General features: G+C 39.2%; 1 protein-coding gene across 4 annotated transcripts in view; it reads left to right on the forward strand.

Moving 5' to 3' along the window:
• The window catches only part of LOC111585271 (forkhead box protein J3-like), an 86,460-nt gene that overhangs the window by 29,834 nt on the left and 40,475 nt on the right, over positions 1 to 16,151 (forward strand). For all 4 annotated transcript variants that reach the window (XR_002747812.3, XM_055012627.1, XM_023294705.3 and 1 more), the window contains 2 exons: positions 11,303 to 11,377; positions 14,612 to 14,695. Coding sequence is in view for 3 of the 4 variants with exons in the window: in XM_055012627.1 (XP_054868602.1) it covers positions 11,303 to 11,377; positions 14,612 to 14,695 (159 nt within the window). In the remaining variant the exon portion in view is untranslated. The remainder of the gene's footprint in view (positions 1 to 11,302; positions 11,378 to 14,611; positions 14,696 to 16,151) is intronic.

Genomic DNA, 16,151 nt, shown 5'->3' on the forward strand with positions numbered 1-16,151 from the left:
GGCAGCAGTAATGTGGACGCTGTATTGAACCGTCGTGGTGAAGATGGAACTGAGCTGCAAGGAGAAACTCTGGATTTACCATCCATCTACGTTCCAACCCTCAGCTATGGTCATGAGCTCTGGGTAGTCACCAAAAGAACAAGATCATGGATACAAGCGTCTGAAATGAGCTTCCTCCGTAGGGTGTCTGGGCTCAGCCATAGAGATAGGGGGAGAAGCTCAGACATCTGGAGGGAGATCAGAGTAGAGCTGCTGATCCTTCACCTCTAACAGAACCAGTTAAGGTGATTTGGACATTTAATTCGGATGCTTCTGGGGAGACCTCCTTTGGAGGTTTTCCGAACACGTCTGCCTGGGTGGAGACCCTGGGGTAGACCCAGAAGGGAGGGATTATGTATCTCATCTGACCTGGGAACACCTCGGGATCCCCCAGGAAGAGCTGGAAAGTGTTGCTGGGAGGAGGGACGTCTGGAATGATCTGCTTCATCTGCTGCCTCCACGACCCGACCCTGGAAAAGAGGAAGAAGATCGATGGATGGATGGATGGATGGATGGATGGATGGATGGATGGGCCTGCTGGTTGGAGTGATGCATTTGAGTATATTCTTTTTGTTTTGGAGGTGCTTGCAAGATCCCCAGAGACAGCAGCAACCCGACTTCCACCTTGTCTCTGTGATGTCTTTTGTGCCAGTCAGACACACACGCACACACGCACGCACACACACACACACACAAAGCATTTTCCGGTACTCGCATAATGTAAACCTGCATGCATGTAGACACACACTGTCCCGCCGATGAACAGGTGTGTGCATCACCGTCACACACCTCTATGCAGGTGCAAACAAAACACTGAAACACACAACTGCACGTACACATACGTACAGTAGTGTACAAACACACTCTGCACAGTCACACATCGCTCTCATCTTATAGTTGTCTTGTGTGAAGCACTTCAGTGGGGGAGTGAGGAAGGTAGGGGGTGGAGGGGACGGGTCCATCAAATGGAATGAATATGTATCAGACGGGGCTTGAAGTAGTGACTCGTATTCAACCCTGCACACTCAGAGAGTGTCTGTCACTCCGTCACCATCAGGATATAATAAGGCGTCTCAATAATGCTCAGAACCCAGGAGACTTTCACATCTAAGGCACCTGTCCGTATGTACTGTACCCCACACTCCCTCTTCCAGCCCAACTCCCAGCTCTTTGTATCTTCGCACCTCCTCCCTCCTCCTCCTCCTCCTCCTCCGTCGTACCTTCAAACCTTTCCCACATTTTACCCTCTCTTTATGCACTCCATGGGTTCAGCTGAAAGTTAATAAAATCTCTTCCTCCTCCTCCTGGTACATCTTCCTTCCTTTCTCGCTCCCTCTCTCTGTTTTTCTCTTCCATCTGTGGGCGCTACAAGGACTACCTCTGTGACACCGCGATGCATTCGTCCTGAAGGGCATGGGAGAGACTCTCCTGGATGCCGCTGTGTGGGTGTACGTTTGTGTGTGCACATCAGACTCCATAAGCCCTCCATAGGTTAACACCCCGGCCGGCAAACCTCTTCCTCTCTGACCTCAGCATCCTTGAAACTCACAGTTTCATTGGGGCTTACACAACATACAAACAGGCATGAAGGATTACCTTGCCTAGTAGAGACTCAAAGGCTTCCTGTCACTCCTTACCAAGTGAATTTACAGTTTATCTTTTTCCCAGCATCTCAAAAACCACAAAGGACCAAAATGTTGGATTTCACACATCTTTTAAATGTATTCTTGTAAATGTTTGAAGTTTGGTTTGAAGAAGAATGATTCATTGTGAAGTTTTATGGTCATATAAGTGATGCTCCTGCTGTAATTTAGTAACCGTTATTCGTGGTCAAAAGTGGTTGTAGTCAAACACCAAAAACAGCACCAGGGTTATGAAGCGGACAACCAGAGGGAACGTTGTTTCTACATCCAATAATAGTCCAATCAGAGCCCTACTTACAAACCAGGAGACATTGATTGTGTTGTGGACATGAAAATAAGAGCACATGCATGCGTCTTTGTTTGTGTCAATATAGCGACATTTTATTTTAGAACTTTTTGTGACTAAAACAGACAGAAAAGAAAACATGGAATCCTAAAAGCTGGAAAATCATGGAAAATGTCTGATATCATCTCTTAACCCTCCTGTTGTCCTCATTTACAGACACCAAAAAATATTGTTTCCTTGTCTGAAAAAAAGTCAAAAATTCAGCAAAAAATCTTCTCCAAATTTCAGAAAATTTGCAAAACCTTCAGGAAGAAAATTCCAATAATTCCTTGCAAGTTTCGCCTTAAAAGTATTATTTTAAAAAAAATCCCCCAAATTTGGCAAGAAAATTCTAAATTCTAAAATGATTATATATATATCAGTAAAACTTCTAATATTTTCTTTAAGAACATTCACAAAACTACCAAAATCCAGTGAAATTCTCTGGATTTCGGTTGATTTTTTTGTGAATGTTCTTAAGAAACATTTTTTTTTTCACCAAAACATGTTCAAAAATTTCCCCAAAATGTTGAAAATGTGGACATCAGAAGTTTCACTGTGAAAATGTGTTTTTTTCCCACATTTTCAAACTTTAAAAGGGGTCAATTTTGACCCGCAGGACGACACGAGGGTTAAACTAAACTCTTATCAGTTATTTTAGTTATCATTATATTTGTCCAAACAAATGTACCTTTAGTTGTAGCAGGCATTAAAATGAACAGGAAATTGAAGAAAACAGGGGTGGCCTAATCATTTTTTCCACGACTGCTTGTCATCTCGTAGCACTTCACATAGTCAGGTGAAGACCGTACAGATTTTAAGCAGAGAACCCAACAATCCAGTTCCCTTTGAGCAAGCATTTAAGCAGGATGATTTGAGCACTTTATTTGATTGTATCGAAATGGTTGTGATCAGACGACTGCATGGCCTCCACTTCATCCACAATGCATAGTATTACTCAATGGCCATTTTTTTAACCCTTTGATGTGCAGTGTGAATCAGGAGATACCCGTTTTCCATTGGATTTGGGTCGCTTTTGACCCATTTAGTGCATCAAATGGTTAAAATACTCATTCCATTATTTCTGTATATCTGGATGCAAATTCCATATTCTAGTGTGTCACATATCAGGCTTATCTGTATAGACTCTACACTGCTACAGTTACAAGCGTCCGTCTGACCTTCCAAGCCTCTGGCGTTTAATTAGTCTCCAAACCCGAGCACATAAAAACTGGGCACGTGCAGTATTCAGGAGCCAAAAAGTGTCCTCACAAGGGGGACTTTCTGCTCTGTGAGCGCACTGAATAGTTGTTCCAGCAGCACAAAAACATAGTTGCAAGGACTGTTGCTGGAGCGTGACGAGTGCTCGCTCGACTCTCCAACGCTCAGTCGCAACTGTCCAACATTCAGTCGTTCAGAAGCGGACTTCTGGGGTTTCGAGGGTGAGGACGGTGGTTAATAACCGTAGATTTTTTAATGTTAATTGATCACTTTCAGCACCCGCAGTCACCGGCCTGTCCTTAACAGTAGTATAACGAGTACTTTGATCTTGTACTTAAACCAAAGTAACACTACTACAATATCAAAGTCCAAATAAACATCCTACAGTCAAATTTCTACTTTAGTAAAAGCACAAAATTGATTGGTTGACTAGTTAACAAATCACAGACTCCTTTTTTGTTATTTCCTATCCAATATGGAGGCCCACAGCTGGCTGAAGCAACAAAAGGTACCTGATTTATGTTAAAAATCTATAACCTGCCAAAGTGTAGTTTTTCATTACTTACAAGAATAAGAATGATTAAAGCAAATGTTCAAAATGTCAGTTTTTACTTAGAGTCGTGAAGAAAAGCTTACATACACTTAAACACCTTAATTTTATGATGGAACCACTGAAACACATGCATCTATCACAAAAAAAAACTGTCATGCAGTTTGTTTTTTTCATAGATTTATAAATTATGACAAAATCTGATTTGTCAAAAATGCTTATACAGAAATGCTAATATTTGGTTAAATGTCTTTTGATCATTTTCACCTCAGTTATGTGCTTTTGGTAGTCAGTGCCACTTTCTGTTTATATATTTGATTTGATTTACGAGTAGTAAAGTTAATACATTTACTGAAGTACTGCACTTAAGTATAATTTTAAGGTATTTGTACTTCTGTATTTTAATTTTTTTGCTGCTTTATGCTTATATTTCCCTACAATTTAGAGGCAAATGTTGCACTTTTCAGTTTACTTTGCATATTTACATTAATATCAAATAGATAAATTGTTTATTCCTCCAAATTTGCAGCTTTACTGTATGTTCACCAATCAAGCGTTTCACTTTAATCAGAGCTGTTTTGTTAAAATGCTTGTGAAACATTTGCTTTTCAAGACTGTTGAGTTCACTTTAGAGGAAATGCCATCTCATGTTGCCACTTTCTATTTAACTCAGCTGCCATGACCCAAATCTTCCAAACCTACCCACTTATGTAACTTCACTCTTCTCCATGTGACCTGTTTCCTTGGTCCCCCCCCCCCACGCACGCACGCACACACACACACACACACACACACACACGAAGCAACCTTCATGCCTTTGGCCAGAAAATCCTTCTGGCTGCTTTAACCTGCATCTTCCTCTGCTGCTCGTATCCACATCCACGTCACATTTTCCTCTACTTCTTTGATCACCTTCTTTATTTTATCCACACATATAAACACAATCTCTTCCTCCGTCTTCCTTCCCCACCCGAAAGCATGTTTCCAAAACCTGACTTTTTGTCACACATCACATTATATCACATTGCATTTTGTCAAAAATTCATCCATGCTTATCGAGCCCTGCCTTATATAACTAACCTCGTCAAGTCCAGGACGCTGCAGTTAAACAGCAGCAGCATCCGTTAGTAAACAGGCACATAATGTACACAGCCTCGCATATCTAATAATAAGTACATAAAAACTGCTGTTTGACCTTATTTTGCTGCGATAGAACTCTTAATCTCCAGTCTCTAAAAATCGCTCATAAACCCAGGAGGAGCTGTGGGAGCTGTACCTGCAGGTGCGTCCACAGTCAGAATGATGTATACAGTGTGATCACGCATAGCCGTGCATGTACACGCTCTTAGTCGAGCATAATAAATTACACAAAATATCTGTACTTTTTATCTTTCTGTACTGGTTTAAAGTAACTTTCTGATGCCACATAATTAGAGAATGAATAAGTGTTTGTTTAATTTAAGTGGCAGAATATAATTAGAATCAGAATCAGCTTTAGCCGTCCTGTTGTCCTCATTTAAAGGCACCAAAAAATATTGTTTCCTTGTCTGAAAAAAATCCAAAAATTCTGCAAAAAAATTCTCCAAATTTCTGAAAATTTGCAAAACCTTCAGGAAGAAAATTCCAATAATCCCTTAAAAGTTTGCCCTAAAAGTTTTATTTTAAAAAGTCTCCCAAATTTTGCAAGACAATTCTTGTAAGTATTTTTTAAAAATGAGTAAAAATCTTCCAAAAAAATCCTAAAAATAAAACAAATTTGCTGGATTTTGGCAGATTTTTTTGTGAATGTTCTCAAGAAACATTTTTAACATTTCTTTTTTTTCACCAAAAAATGTTCAAAGATTTCCCAAAAATGTTGAAAATGTGGACATCAGAAGTTTCACTGTGAAAATTTTTTTTTCCACATTTTCAAACTTTAAACCAGGTCAGTTTTGACCCCCAGGACAACACAAGGGTTAGTAACCAAGTGTGTACACAACATACAAAGAATTTTGTCTCAGCTGTTGGTGTCACCCTAGTAATATGGAAAAAGAATAATAAAAATAAAGAAACTATAGAAAGAAGAACAGGGAGAAAAACATAGTCATAATAAAAATAAATATAACACTACATATACAGATATTTACAAGCTAGAAAGGAATAAATAAACACAGTAGTGCAACATGATAATTGCATGATGCAGTGCAAAAAGCAGAGAATGCTGTTCATGGAGCAAAAAGTACTGTACATATCCAGTAAATCCATGGAATAATGTCTGTTGTACAGGTGTGGAGGAATGGCTCAGCTGTTTATTAGCGTGATGGCAGTGGGGAAGAAGCTGTTTTTGTGTCTTTGTTAATGAAATTAGCAATATGCTGGCAGTAAGATTGTACATGTATGAAAACAGAAACACGCACACATTGATCATTTTGCCTTGAGTATGTTTGCTAGTGCAGAGAACAAACACCGACTCTACTGCAGTTTGTGTTTATATTCCATCAAAAATGTATGCAACACCAGTGATTTTTTAGAACTAGTACTTCTGTGCATTTTGGTTTCTTTTAATTTTTATGCTTCATTCCTTAAATGTTTGTACTATCTTTGCTGCTGTCACCTCATCTTATGTAGTTTTTTTTTTTTCACGTTCTGGGATTCAATCAGTGTCCTTCCCACATTTCACACAAAGACACAGTCGCACATGATGCCCGTGACGGTGTGATCCATCACCTATTGGGCGGGAATGGCGTGGCCCCGGCCCAAAACGCTCATTAATCAGGCAGGGCGAGGGAGTGGGTGGAAGGAGGACGCAGCAGTGAATCTCATTATCTTACTTCACAGTGCTGCTAATCAGTACATTTATTGATGATGACTGTTCACTTTCACTGAGGGATTACTGCCTCTGTAACATTTAGGGAAGAAGACGTCGGTATGTGAGGTTTCGTGCACACGAGCCGCCTCAGACTGATGTTTTCCGGATGGAAGGACACTCTCCTTCTGTACGCAGTCATACAAAGAAAGACGCCCACATACGCACGCAGCATTTGTACGTCCTTGCAGCTAGCTGTGTGAAAAAAATAGTCTTGGTTCTTTTCTTTGCTTCTTTCTTTATTTCAGACTTCCCATCGGTGACAAGAGAAAGAATCAGTTTTATGTGTCATTGACCTTTTTTAGATACATGTGGGTGGCTAAGAGAGAGACGGAGAGTGTGTCTGCCCACTTTAATATATAACTTAATTCTGCAAAGCCTCCTAAACGTTAGAAATGAAGCGCTGATAATATGCATACCAAGATCACCGTACTGTAAATTAAAAGTACAGGAAATGCAAATGAAATCGAACCATTAAAGCTGTAACTGACCCAATACTTAGCTTAGTTAAAGTTAAATACGTCTGAAGTGATACGTCTTTGATCAACAATATTTTAGGGAAGATAAAGAAACATTTTCAGAAATAAACACGAAATAGAGGCAGTCATTCTCTCCAAGCCACCAGGGAGACTAGGAAGGTGAGCTATATTATGGTATGACTACAATTTCCACGATCTCAGATGATATTTAGTCTCACATCAAGATCAGATTTGTAGTCTTGTAGCTGTAGTTTGTTTAGTGCTACTGGGATATTGTTAGCCACAACCTTTTGTATTTTAAAAAGTCATCAAAATTAAACCATTATCAAAGCAAGCATCTATGACTTGCAGGCTTCGCCATGATATTTAACAAAAACTAAGCTTAAAACCAGGATATTTCATCAAACTGTATTAATTGTACATCTCATTTATAAATTATCATCATCAGAAATAAACTGTTCTAATCATTCTAACCAGATGCTGTAAAAACAAGAAAAAAAGAAGTTTAAAACGCAACAAAATATCAGGAACTTTTCAGCTCAACTCTTTTCAGCTCAACTCAGCCTGCAGCTGAACTGCAGGCTGAGTTTGGAGCAGATAAGAGTCTCACCTCAGATGCTTTCAGAAACACTTTTCACTGAACTGTTTTTCTAATAAAAGAGAAAGTTTGCGAGACAAAATATTTCAAAAATGAGACAAATGACAGGAAACAAAAAAAATTTCACAGCGACAAAAAAATGGACAAACGACAGAAAATAGACAATAAAATTACAAAAGCAAGAAACAAAATGACAAAAAACATGAAACAAATGACAAAAGTCAGACAAAAATCTGACAAAAAAACAACAAAAACAAGACAAAATATTACAAAAATGGGACACAAAATGACAAAAGAACAAAGAACAATCTAGTATTTTACTTCATGATCAAAACAACTTGTCATGGTCTAGAAATTATTTTAAATTTATAGTTTTACTAATTTACAATCTGCACTTAATGTCTTCTCTGTAGTCTTTACACTTTGAGGGCCAGATTGGACCCTCTGGAGGGCCGCTTTTGACCCGTGGGCCTCATGTTTGACACCCCTGCTTTAAGCCCTCAGTTTACTATTAGGGGACACAGTGGGGTAAAAATTTACACCAAACTTGATGAGGAGAGCAAATTTAGGCCGAAAAGAGACTTTTAATGTCAGTAACTTTACCTAGCAGAGGACACACACACACACACACACTCACGCACACACACACACACGCACGCACGCACGCACGCACGCACGCACGCACGCACGCACGCACGCGCGCGCACACACACACACACACACACGGTAAAAGTACAATAGTGTGCAAAGCCTGAAATACACAGAGTTGTGCAGACATTGCAGGTAGCGTACAGGTGTGCAAAAAGTGCTTGAGTAATAATAAAAAAGAGTGTGCAGATAAACAAACAGTGGGTTGGTAAAGTTAAGGCAGGCTGACTGCTGAAGAGATGGGACTCTGTGTTAATGATCCACCACTGCCAACCCGCAGGAAAGTTTTATTTCTGAACAGATGGCTGCGTGGCGAGCCGGTCGCCTTTTTCATCACCCGGACTGCCACATGTTTCCTTGATGGACAGCCACAAACAGCCAGTGACCCGATAAGCGGAGCAGCCGAAAAACTGCTGGAGCATTTCTCCAGGAGGAGCCGGGCGAGGCAGAGGTGGACCGGGCTGTTGTGGTGCGCTAGAGACAGAGAAGGTGTTTTTTTTTTTTTTTCATAGACGAAACAAAGCCAGTGTTGAGCAGTAAGAACTCTGGGAGAAAGAGAGAGAATTCCTCCCATCCCTCTGTCTTCTCCCCTCCTCCTCCCCAGTGGTATTAATTAGCAGCAGCAGATGAGTGGAGAACGGGAGCCTGAAGGGAAAACAGGTTCATGCCAGGTTAGCGCTACACTGCTGTGGGTCTCTCTTTCTCTTTCCTCTGCCTCCTCTCTCACACACAAACAATAGGAGGTGTTACAAACTGTAGAAATAACAGCTTCCCCCTCATTAAGGCTAAAACTGAATTTGTTATATGCTTCAAAAAAAGTGAGTTTTTAAGTTTTACCTGGTCACATATTCAAAAAAATGCAGCGTACCCCAGAGCGCCCCACCGCTGACATTATCACCCAGCTCACAGCGTCCCTCTGGCTTGGCCTCCATCTATGCCCAGTGCATTTCAGCATCCTGTTTTCTTTTTTTTAGTTTCAGGTTTGTACAACAGAACAGATTTGGTTTTAATCAACAGACCTGTCTGCACGAGAGACGTGACAGTTTGCTGTTTAGTCGTGTGTTGCTGTGACTTTCTTGTTGTTTGACGCGATAAAGAGAGGAAAGACTTTTTATCTGGGTCTAAGTCCCACAGGGGCGATGCATCTTAACTATTGGGAAGATGCAGATTTGTCCCCAAAAACACAGAATTCTACTGTTGCAAAAATACATCAGCTTATTTTTTTAATTCTTGTTTTCTATTTCTATATATAGCTATATTATTTTTGCTCATTTGTTTGCAAATTATTTTCTATATTTCAGTTATGTATATATAATTTAGAAAAAAATTACCAAAAAAAAAAGATATTTTTAGTTTTTTTTCTATATTTGGGCTTATATATGGATAATTTTTTAAAACTTTTTTTGCACATTTTCTTTCATATATTTGGGTTTCTGTATGTATACATTATTATTATTATTTGAATTAATTTATTTTTTGCAAATTTTTTTCAATATTTGGGTCTTACATGGTTAAGCTAGCTAGCAAGTCTTACGGGGCAATGCATCTTAATTGTTGGGAAGATGCAGATATATATGTATATATGCATGTATGTATATATATATATGTGTATATATATATATATATATATATATATATATATATATATATATATATATATATATATATATATATATATATATATATATATATATATATATATATATATATATATATGCTAATGGATAATGGTGTAGCTATCCCATAATAGACCACTTTGGAAGACACTGAAAGTGCTTTAGTTTACAAAAAGTCGTAAAATGTTGAATATAATTGCTATAATTGCATTTTGAGTTTGCAGTAATCTGTGAATGTAGCAGACAGATGAAAAATGCAGATAAATAGAAATGAAAAACATTTTTGTGGTTTACGTTTTTACACTGCCAAAGAGGCAGAACCTCGGCAGAGTAATAAGTTAAACTACAAAAATATCTGTCTTTTAATAACTTAATTACAAACTCTTAGTTTATGAATTTTTTTTTTTATAAATAAAAATTTATATACCTAAAAAACAGAACCATCAAAATGACACCATTGATCAGACCCAGAAACTATGAAAATAGAATGAATCTGGATTTTCAACTTTTTTAAGGTCTTTGAACTACTTATGCTTTTGTTATGTTCCGTACAATGGAAAAAACTAACTAAATCCAGGCTTTAAGTTATCCAAATAACTTTTTTCTATATGTCCCATTTTAAAATTGTAAATTTTAAATTATAAACATGTATATGTCTATTCATTGATTCAACTGTCAACCAGAATTTATTTGAATTAATTAAGAAGCCTGTAATTAATTAGATTATTTATATATATATATATATATATATATATATATATATATATATATATATATATATATATATATATATATATATATATATATATATATACATATATATTAGTGGTGGGATGTATGTGTGTGTATATGTAATACTTTTTTGTTTTATTTAATTATATGTATTTATCTTTTTTTTCAATATTTGGGCCTCACAGGGTTAAGCTAGCAAGTCTCACAAGGGCAGTGCATGCTAATTGTTGGTAAGATACAGATTTGTCCCAAAAAACACAGTATTTTCCTACTAGCAGTGTTAATGCTGGTCTTGATTCCATATTTTTGCAGCCTCCCTTCATCACCAGCTGCTTTCTGCTCTACATCAGAGTGAAGAAGAAATTGCGCTGTGCTGGGTCCCAAACTGTTATTGCATTGGTTTCGAACCTATCCTTTAACAAAAACTGGAAAAAGCAAGGAGCTGCCATTGCAATGACCACTATAGAACAGGACAACAATGAGTGGATAATGCAGTAAAGTAACTGTAAATGTTGAAAAAGTAGATTTCTTGTTAATTCACTTTATTTTTTGTCCTCTTTCTTCTTTTCTTTCCCTTCCTCTCTCTCCGCCTGTCTCTCCCTGCAGAATTCTATACGACACAACCTGTCCTTGAACAAGTGTTTTCTCAAAGTGCCTCGTTCCAAAGACGACCCTGGAAAAGTAAGTATTTCCCGAACAACATAATACGACTGAAAAGCTCGGCCTGAATTACGCCGCTGCCACACAATGACACAATGAAGACGCAGTTCTGTCTCGCGGAACTTGTGAATGAGGCCGAGGTGACTTCACGTGTTTCGTTGGCCTTGTGCCACATGCGTGTGCACTTGTGCATAAGTGCAACACACTGTTTCTTTGTCACACACACACACACACACACACACACACACACACACACACACACACACACACACACACACACACACACACACACACACACACACACACAAGAGTGTCTGCACTTAAAACCATTTTTTAACTCCATAAAGCGGCTGTGCTGAATGCCTAATGCCGCTTTCTCTGTTTTCTGTGGCTCCTGCGATATTGATTCTGCCAAGTAATAATGTGGTACAGGGAGTAATGAATAATAAGTATATGTAGGTACACTCCTTCAGATGCAAGGCCTTTCACGCATCTGTTCTGCTTTATTAGGGGCTGTTTCTCCTCTCTGGTGGACACAATCACAGGAAGCTTTAGATATGTTTCGCTGCTGCTACTTCTGTTGGTCGGGAAGCAGAGTTTAGTTTGGAGTTTCTAGTGCCGGTTTGATAACAACAATTTGTCAAGTCCTTGTTTGTGCCGAATGGGAGTCGCTCAGACGAGGGGGGAGGAAAGTATATAATTACAGTTGATCAGTGGAGCCTGTCCCTACACGATTTTTTAATAAAAGCTCAAATGTCTGCATTTCGACTCATCACAGGATTATTGAGAGACAATCCATCACTTTTTTTTTTTTTTTTTTTTTTTTTTTTTTAACAAGCCCAAAACTTTTCATTGAGCTCTCAAAACTCTGGCTCATTTTGTTTTGTGGGATGAGGGGGAGGGTGGTGAAGGAGCAGGAGGAGGAGGAGGAGGAATTTCTCCAGGCTGCGGGGATTTTGGAGCCATTGAAAAATGAATTAGGGGGGAAGAAGGTTTAAATAATTCAAACAAAATCCTTGGGCTTGAGTGGAGGCCTATAGTCTGCAAAGACACAAAGAGAGCGGCTCCCCCCTGATTAGCCGGACTTGGACCTGACTAGCACCTTAATTCACACCGTGGATCGAAGTGGTCGATACCTCGGCGTGGGGGGAGGTCATCTGTGTGTGTAGAAGTTGAATGGACATGCTCTGTTTGAAGCCACAGAGAGAGGGGAGAAGCTAAATCATGCATGTGCTAACTTTAATTGGCTGTGTACTGCTCAGTGATGTGGGACTGAGAGACAGGGGGAGGAGAAGAGGCAAGAATAGGGGAGATATATGTTGAGAGATGAGCTGTGTGTATGTGTGGCCTAGATGAACCTCTTCAATTCAGTCTGCAGCTTTGGACCTCCTTGGGAGGGGAGAGGAAAGAAATGAAAGATGAGGGGCGGGGGGGTTAGAAAAATCAGACCGGGAGGAAATCAAGGACCTAAAAGCAATTGATTTCCTCCTTTCTCATTGTATGTGTTTATTTTGGAGGCTGCTGTGTTTTAACGTTGTGTATCAAAAGGATTTCAGTGGATTTTCAGGGGAAAGGAAGCAGGAGCATGCAGGAAAACGAAACCGAGAGAAAACTGATTTGATCCAGAACTGGAAGAACAACAGATGCACTGGTTTTGTGGGATGCGAGGCATCCATCTACTGCACTTTTTCTGTTTAGTCACACTTAGTTCCTCCCGTTAAGGAGAATGAAGCTGCTTCGCTCGGAAGAAGTGAGAAAAATATGAGACTTATGGTAGCAGCAATAAGCAGAGTTACTTTTCGCATGAGAACAGATGGAAGTACTCTGAAAATGTGATGATTTTAACCCTGCTAGGATATAATTAGACAAAAAGACAAAAGACAAAAAGAATGCAGATATTAACAAATACAGGCTGCAGTTAATGATATATATGTTTTCAAATCTTCCACTTCTGACTGCGACATTATCTAAAACTGGGGAATTGATATGTAAATGAATGGAGTTGTGAAGTAGAATGACAGCTTTTTCTTTTTAAATGGAAGAAACTGTAGTTCTCAGGAAATTAAAAGTCTTTCAAGGTCAGAAAGAAGCTTTTACTTAATTTTTTTTTAGATTTTCTTCTCTTCTATCGGAGGCCGTGATGTTTGGTGCTTGTCGAGGAATACAATAGAGAGGGTTGATTTTTTTCTTGTGTATTCTCAGATCAGTAGTGGGTTTTGACTACTGATTTGTCAGAAATGGTTTTAGAGAAAATATCCTGAAGAAAAGTTCAAACCCAGACTTCACTTTGAAGGTCATCCCTGGGTTAATGTTTTCGTAGTCTAAAAGGAGTTTGAGTGATTGGCGATGGGTGCCAGAAGATCTTTTGTGTCCAGAACTGTGAAAGTTTTGACTGCTTTCCTTGCAAATGTGCAGAGTTTACAGCTGCAGGATATTTAGGAGTTTTAAAAAATATCAGATATTGTACTGAAGGAAACAAACAAGCTCGATCCAAATCCCTTTGATTTTTAGATTTTGTCTCCACTGAGCAAATTCTGGTCTATAAATTAGTAATGCCCAATTATCAGTTCTTGATTTCTAGATGTGATTTTCTAGATATTTACATGTACAGGTTTTTGATTTTTGACAATTAAGGTTTTGTTGGTTGGTTGCTTATTTCCAAATTCATCGTAAATTCTTGGTTTATTACAACATGCGCTCTGAGTTCTGTTAATCTTGTTTTGAAATCTAGATTTTTGTGTTTGTGTTGTGACATTATATCTGTCATATGTTGTCTCCTGTAACCTGTATGACTCCGCTTTTGTCACTGTGCATGGATAACTAATGTCGTTTGCTTTCTGGGCCTCAGTAAAATTGTCTAAAGATACATTATTTGGCTAAATAAATTGACTCAAGCACCATAATGAAAGATAATTTCAAGCTCTCATCTGTAAGTTAGCTTGCAAATCTGGATTTTGCATTTTAAGACATGAGTTTCTGTACTTATTGACAGCGTTTCTCACAAATGAATGGTTCATTAATTGAATTCTTGCTGCCTTTATTCTGAATAAATAAGGTACACTTCTGTATTTGCAATCGTAAAAATCTAAATTCTGTACTTTTTATACTGAAGGGGTGATTTGTGGATTTTTTCCTTATTAAAAGACAGATGAAAAAGAATTAGAACTCTGTACCTGAACCCACAGAGCAATGAGAAGTGCTGGCGAAACACACAAACATGAGGCTGACATGTCTGTTTCTGGGGTCACCGTTCAGGGTTCCTACTGGGCCATAGACACCAACCCTAAAGAAGACACAGTCCCCAGCAGGCCAAAGAAGAGACCACGCTCTGGAGAACGGGTGAGTAACAACCGTAGCTTTCTGTACAATCCTCCTTCTTCACACTTGTGGTGGCACAGCGCTCAGTAGCCCACTGACATCTGTACGGATCAGACTTAAAGGTGCGTTTCCATATCCTTAGATGAAGTATTTCTTAGTGTCGTTGAAAGAGCACAAGCAGAGATTTTGTTGACGTTGTCTGAGGACACGTTGATTCTGCTCTAAGATTGCAAACATGAACAGAAAAACAATTGATTGGGAAAAGCTGCTCCGTACACCTGAGATGCTACAGAGATGTGTGAACAGACTAACAATCTGTCTCCTATTCCCATGTTCTAATGATGCCTGGATAGAACAGCAGGCCAATAACGTGCCTTTAAAACCAAAAAGAAACAGGAGTCTGCAGCCGTGCTAGCAGCTCTGAGAGGCTGTGCTCACATCAGCTAATTAGCCCTAAACACAAAGCACAGCTGAGACTGATGGCAGGTATTTATTCATCTATCACACCATCGGACAAATTAGGATTTTAACCAGACGATGGTGTGACATGAAAAGTGAGAAGATCGCCAAGTAATTTATAGTAGTCTGAGGCAAGCAGGAATATCTGGACCAAATGTCACGACAATCTGTTCAGTAGTTTTCACTCACTCACTTAAAACCACAAACATCGACTTTGTTCAACATCTGGGGATCCTGAATGCCTGTACAGCGTTTCATGGAAATGCAAAAGTTGATAAGATGTTTTGCTCTGGAACAGAAAATGTGTCTGAAATAACACAACATGCAGGTTATCATTTCGTTGATGGTTTCAAATGATTTTTTTGTGACTTTGCACCAGTGACACCGGAAGCCTCCGGCATTGTGTTTTCAGATTGTTTCTATTCCGTTCCCATGATTGCAGTGTCTCTTAATGCTTTAAGACAGCGGTCCTCAACCACCGGGCCGAGGGTCATTTGGTACCCGGCAGCACTGAAAGAAGAAAAACATTTTGTTTCCACCAAGGAACGCCTCAGAGTGATGTGATGATCAGCGTACGTGAATCCTTCCTTCCTTCCGTCTATGCGCAGCATTAATCAAAAACAGACAAACGGATCGGGGTGAAATTTCCAGGGAAGGTCAGAAATGACACAAGGATCAAGTGATTAGATTTTGGCAGTGATGCGGCTTATAGTCTGGATCCACAGATTTGTTTAGGACTTTCCCATTGAGATAGCGGCACGGCATTACTGTAACCATGACAACAAGTGAACGCCACGTCAGCTGCCTGCTGATGATCACATGATTACAATCCTACTACAAATCCACTGCTGCAGACTTATTGGAAATGATATAAGGAACAATTAATTAAATTGTGGAGGTGTTTCTGAGTCCCATCAATTCCCGCCGCCCGCTGCATATTTAGGTCACGTGATTCGGTATCCGTACATAACGTACACATGCATAACACACACCTGTGTTAAGTGCAAGGTCAGGGAAT

The sequence above is a fragment of the Amphiprion ocellaris genome, chromosome 8 (genome assembly GCF_022539595.1).
Source record: "Amphiprion ocellaris isolate individual 3 ecotype Okinawa chromosome 8, ASM2253959v1, whole genome shotgun sequence".
NCBI lineage: Eukaryota > Metazoa > Chordata > Actinopteri > Pomacentridae > Amphiprion > Amphiprion ocellaris.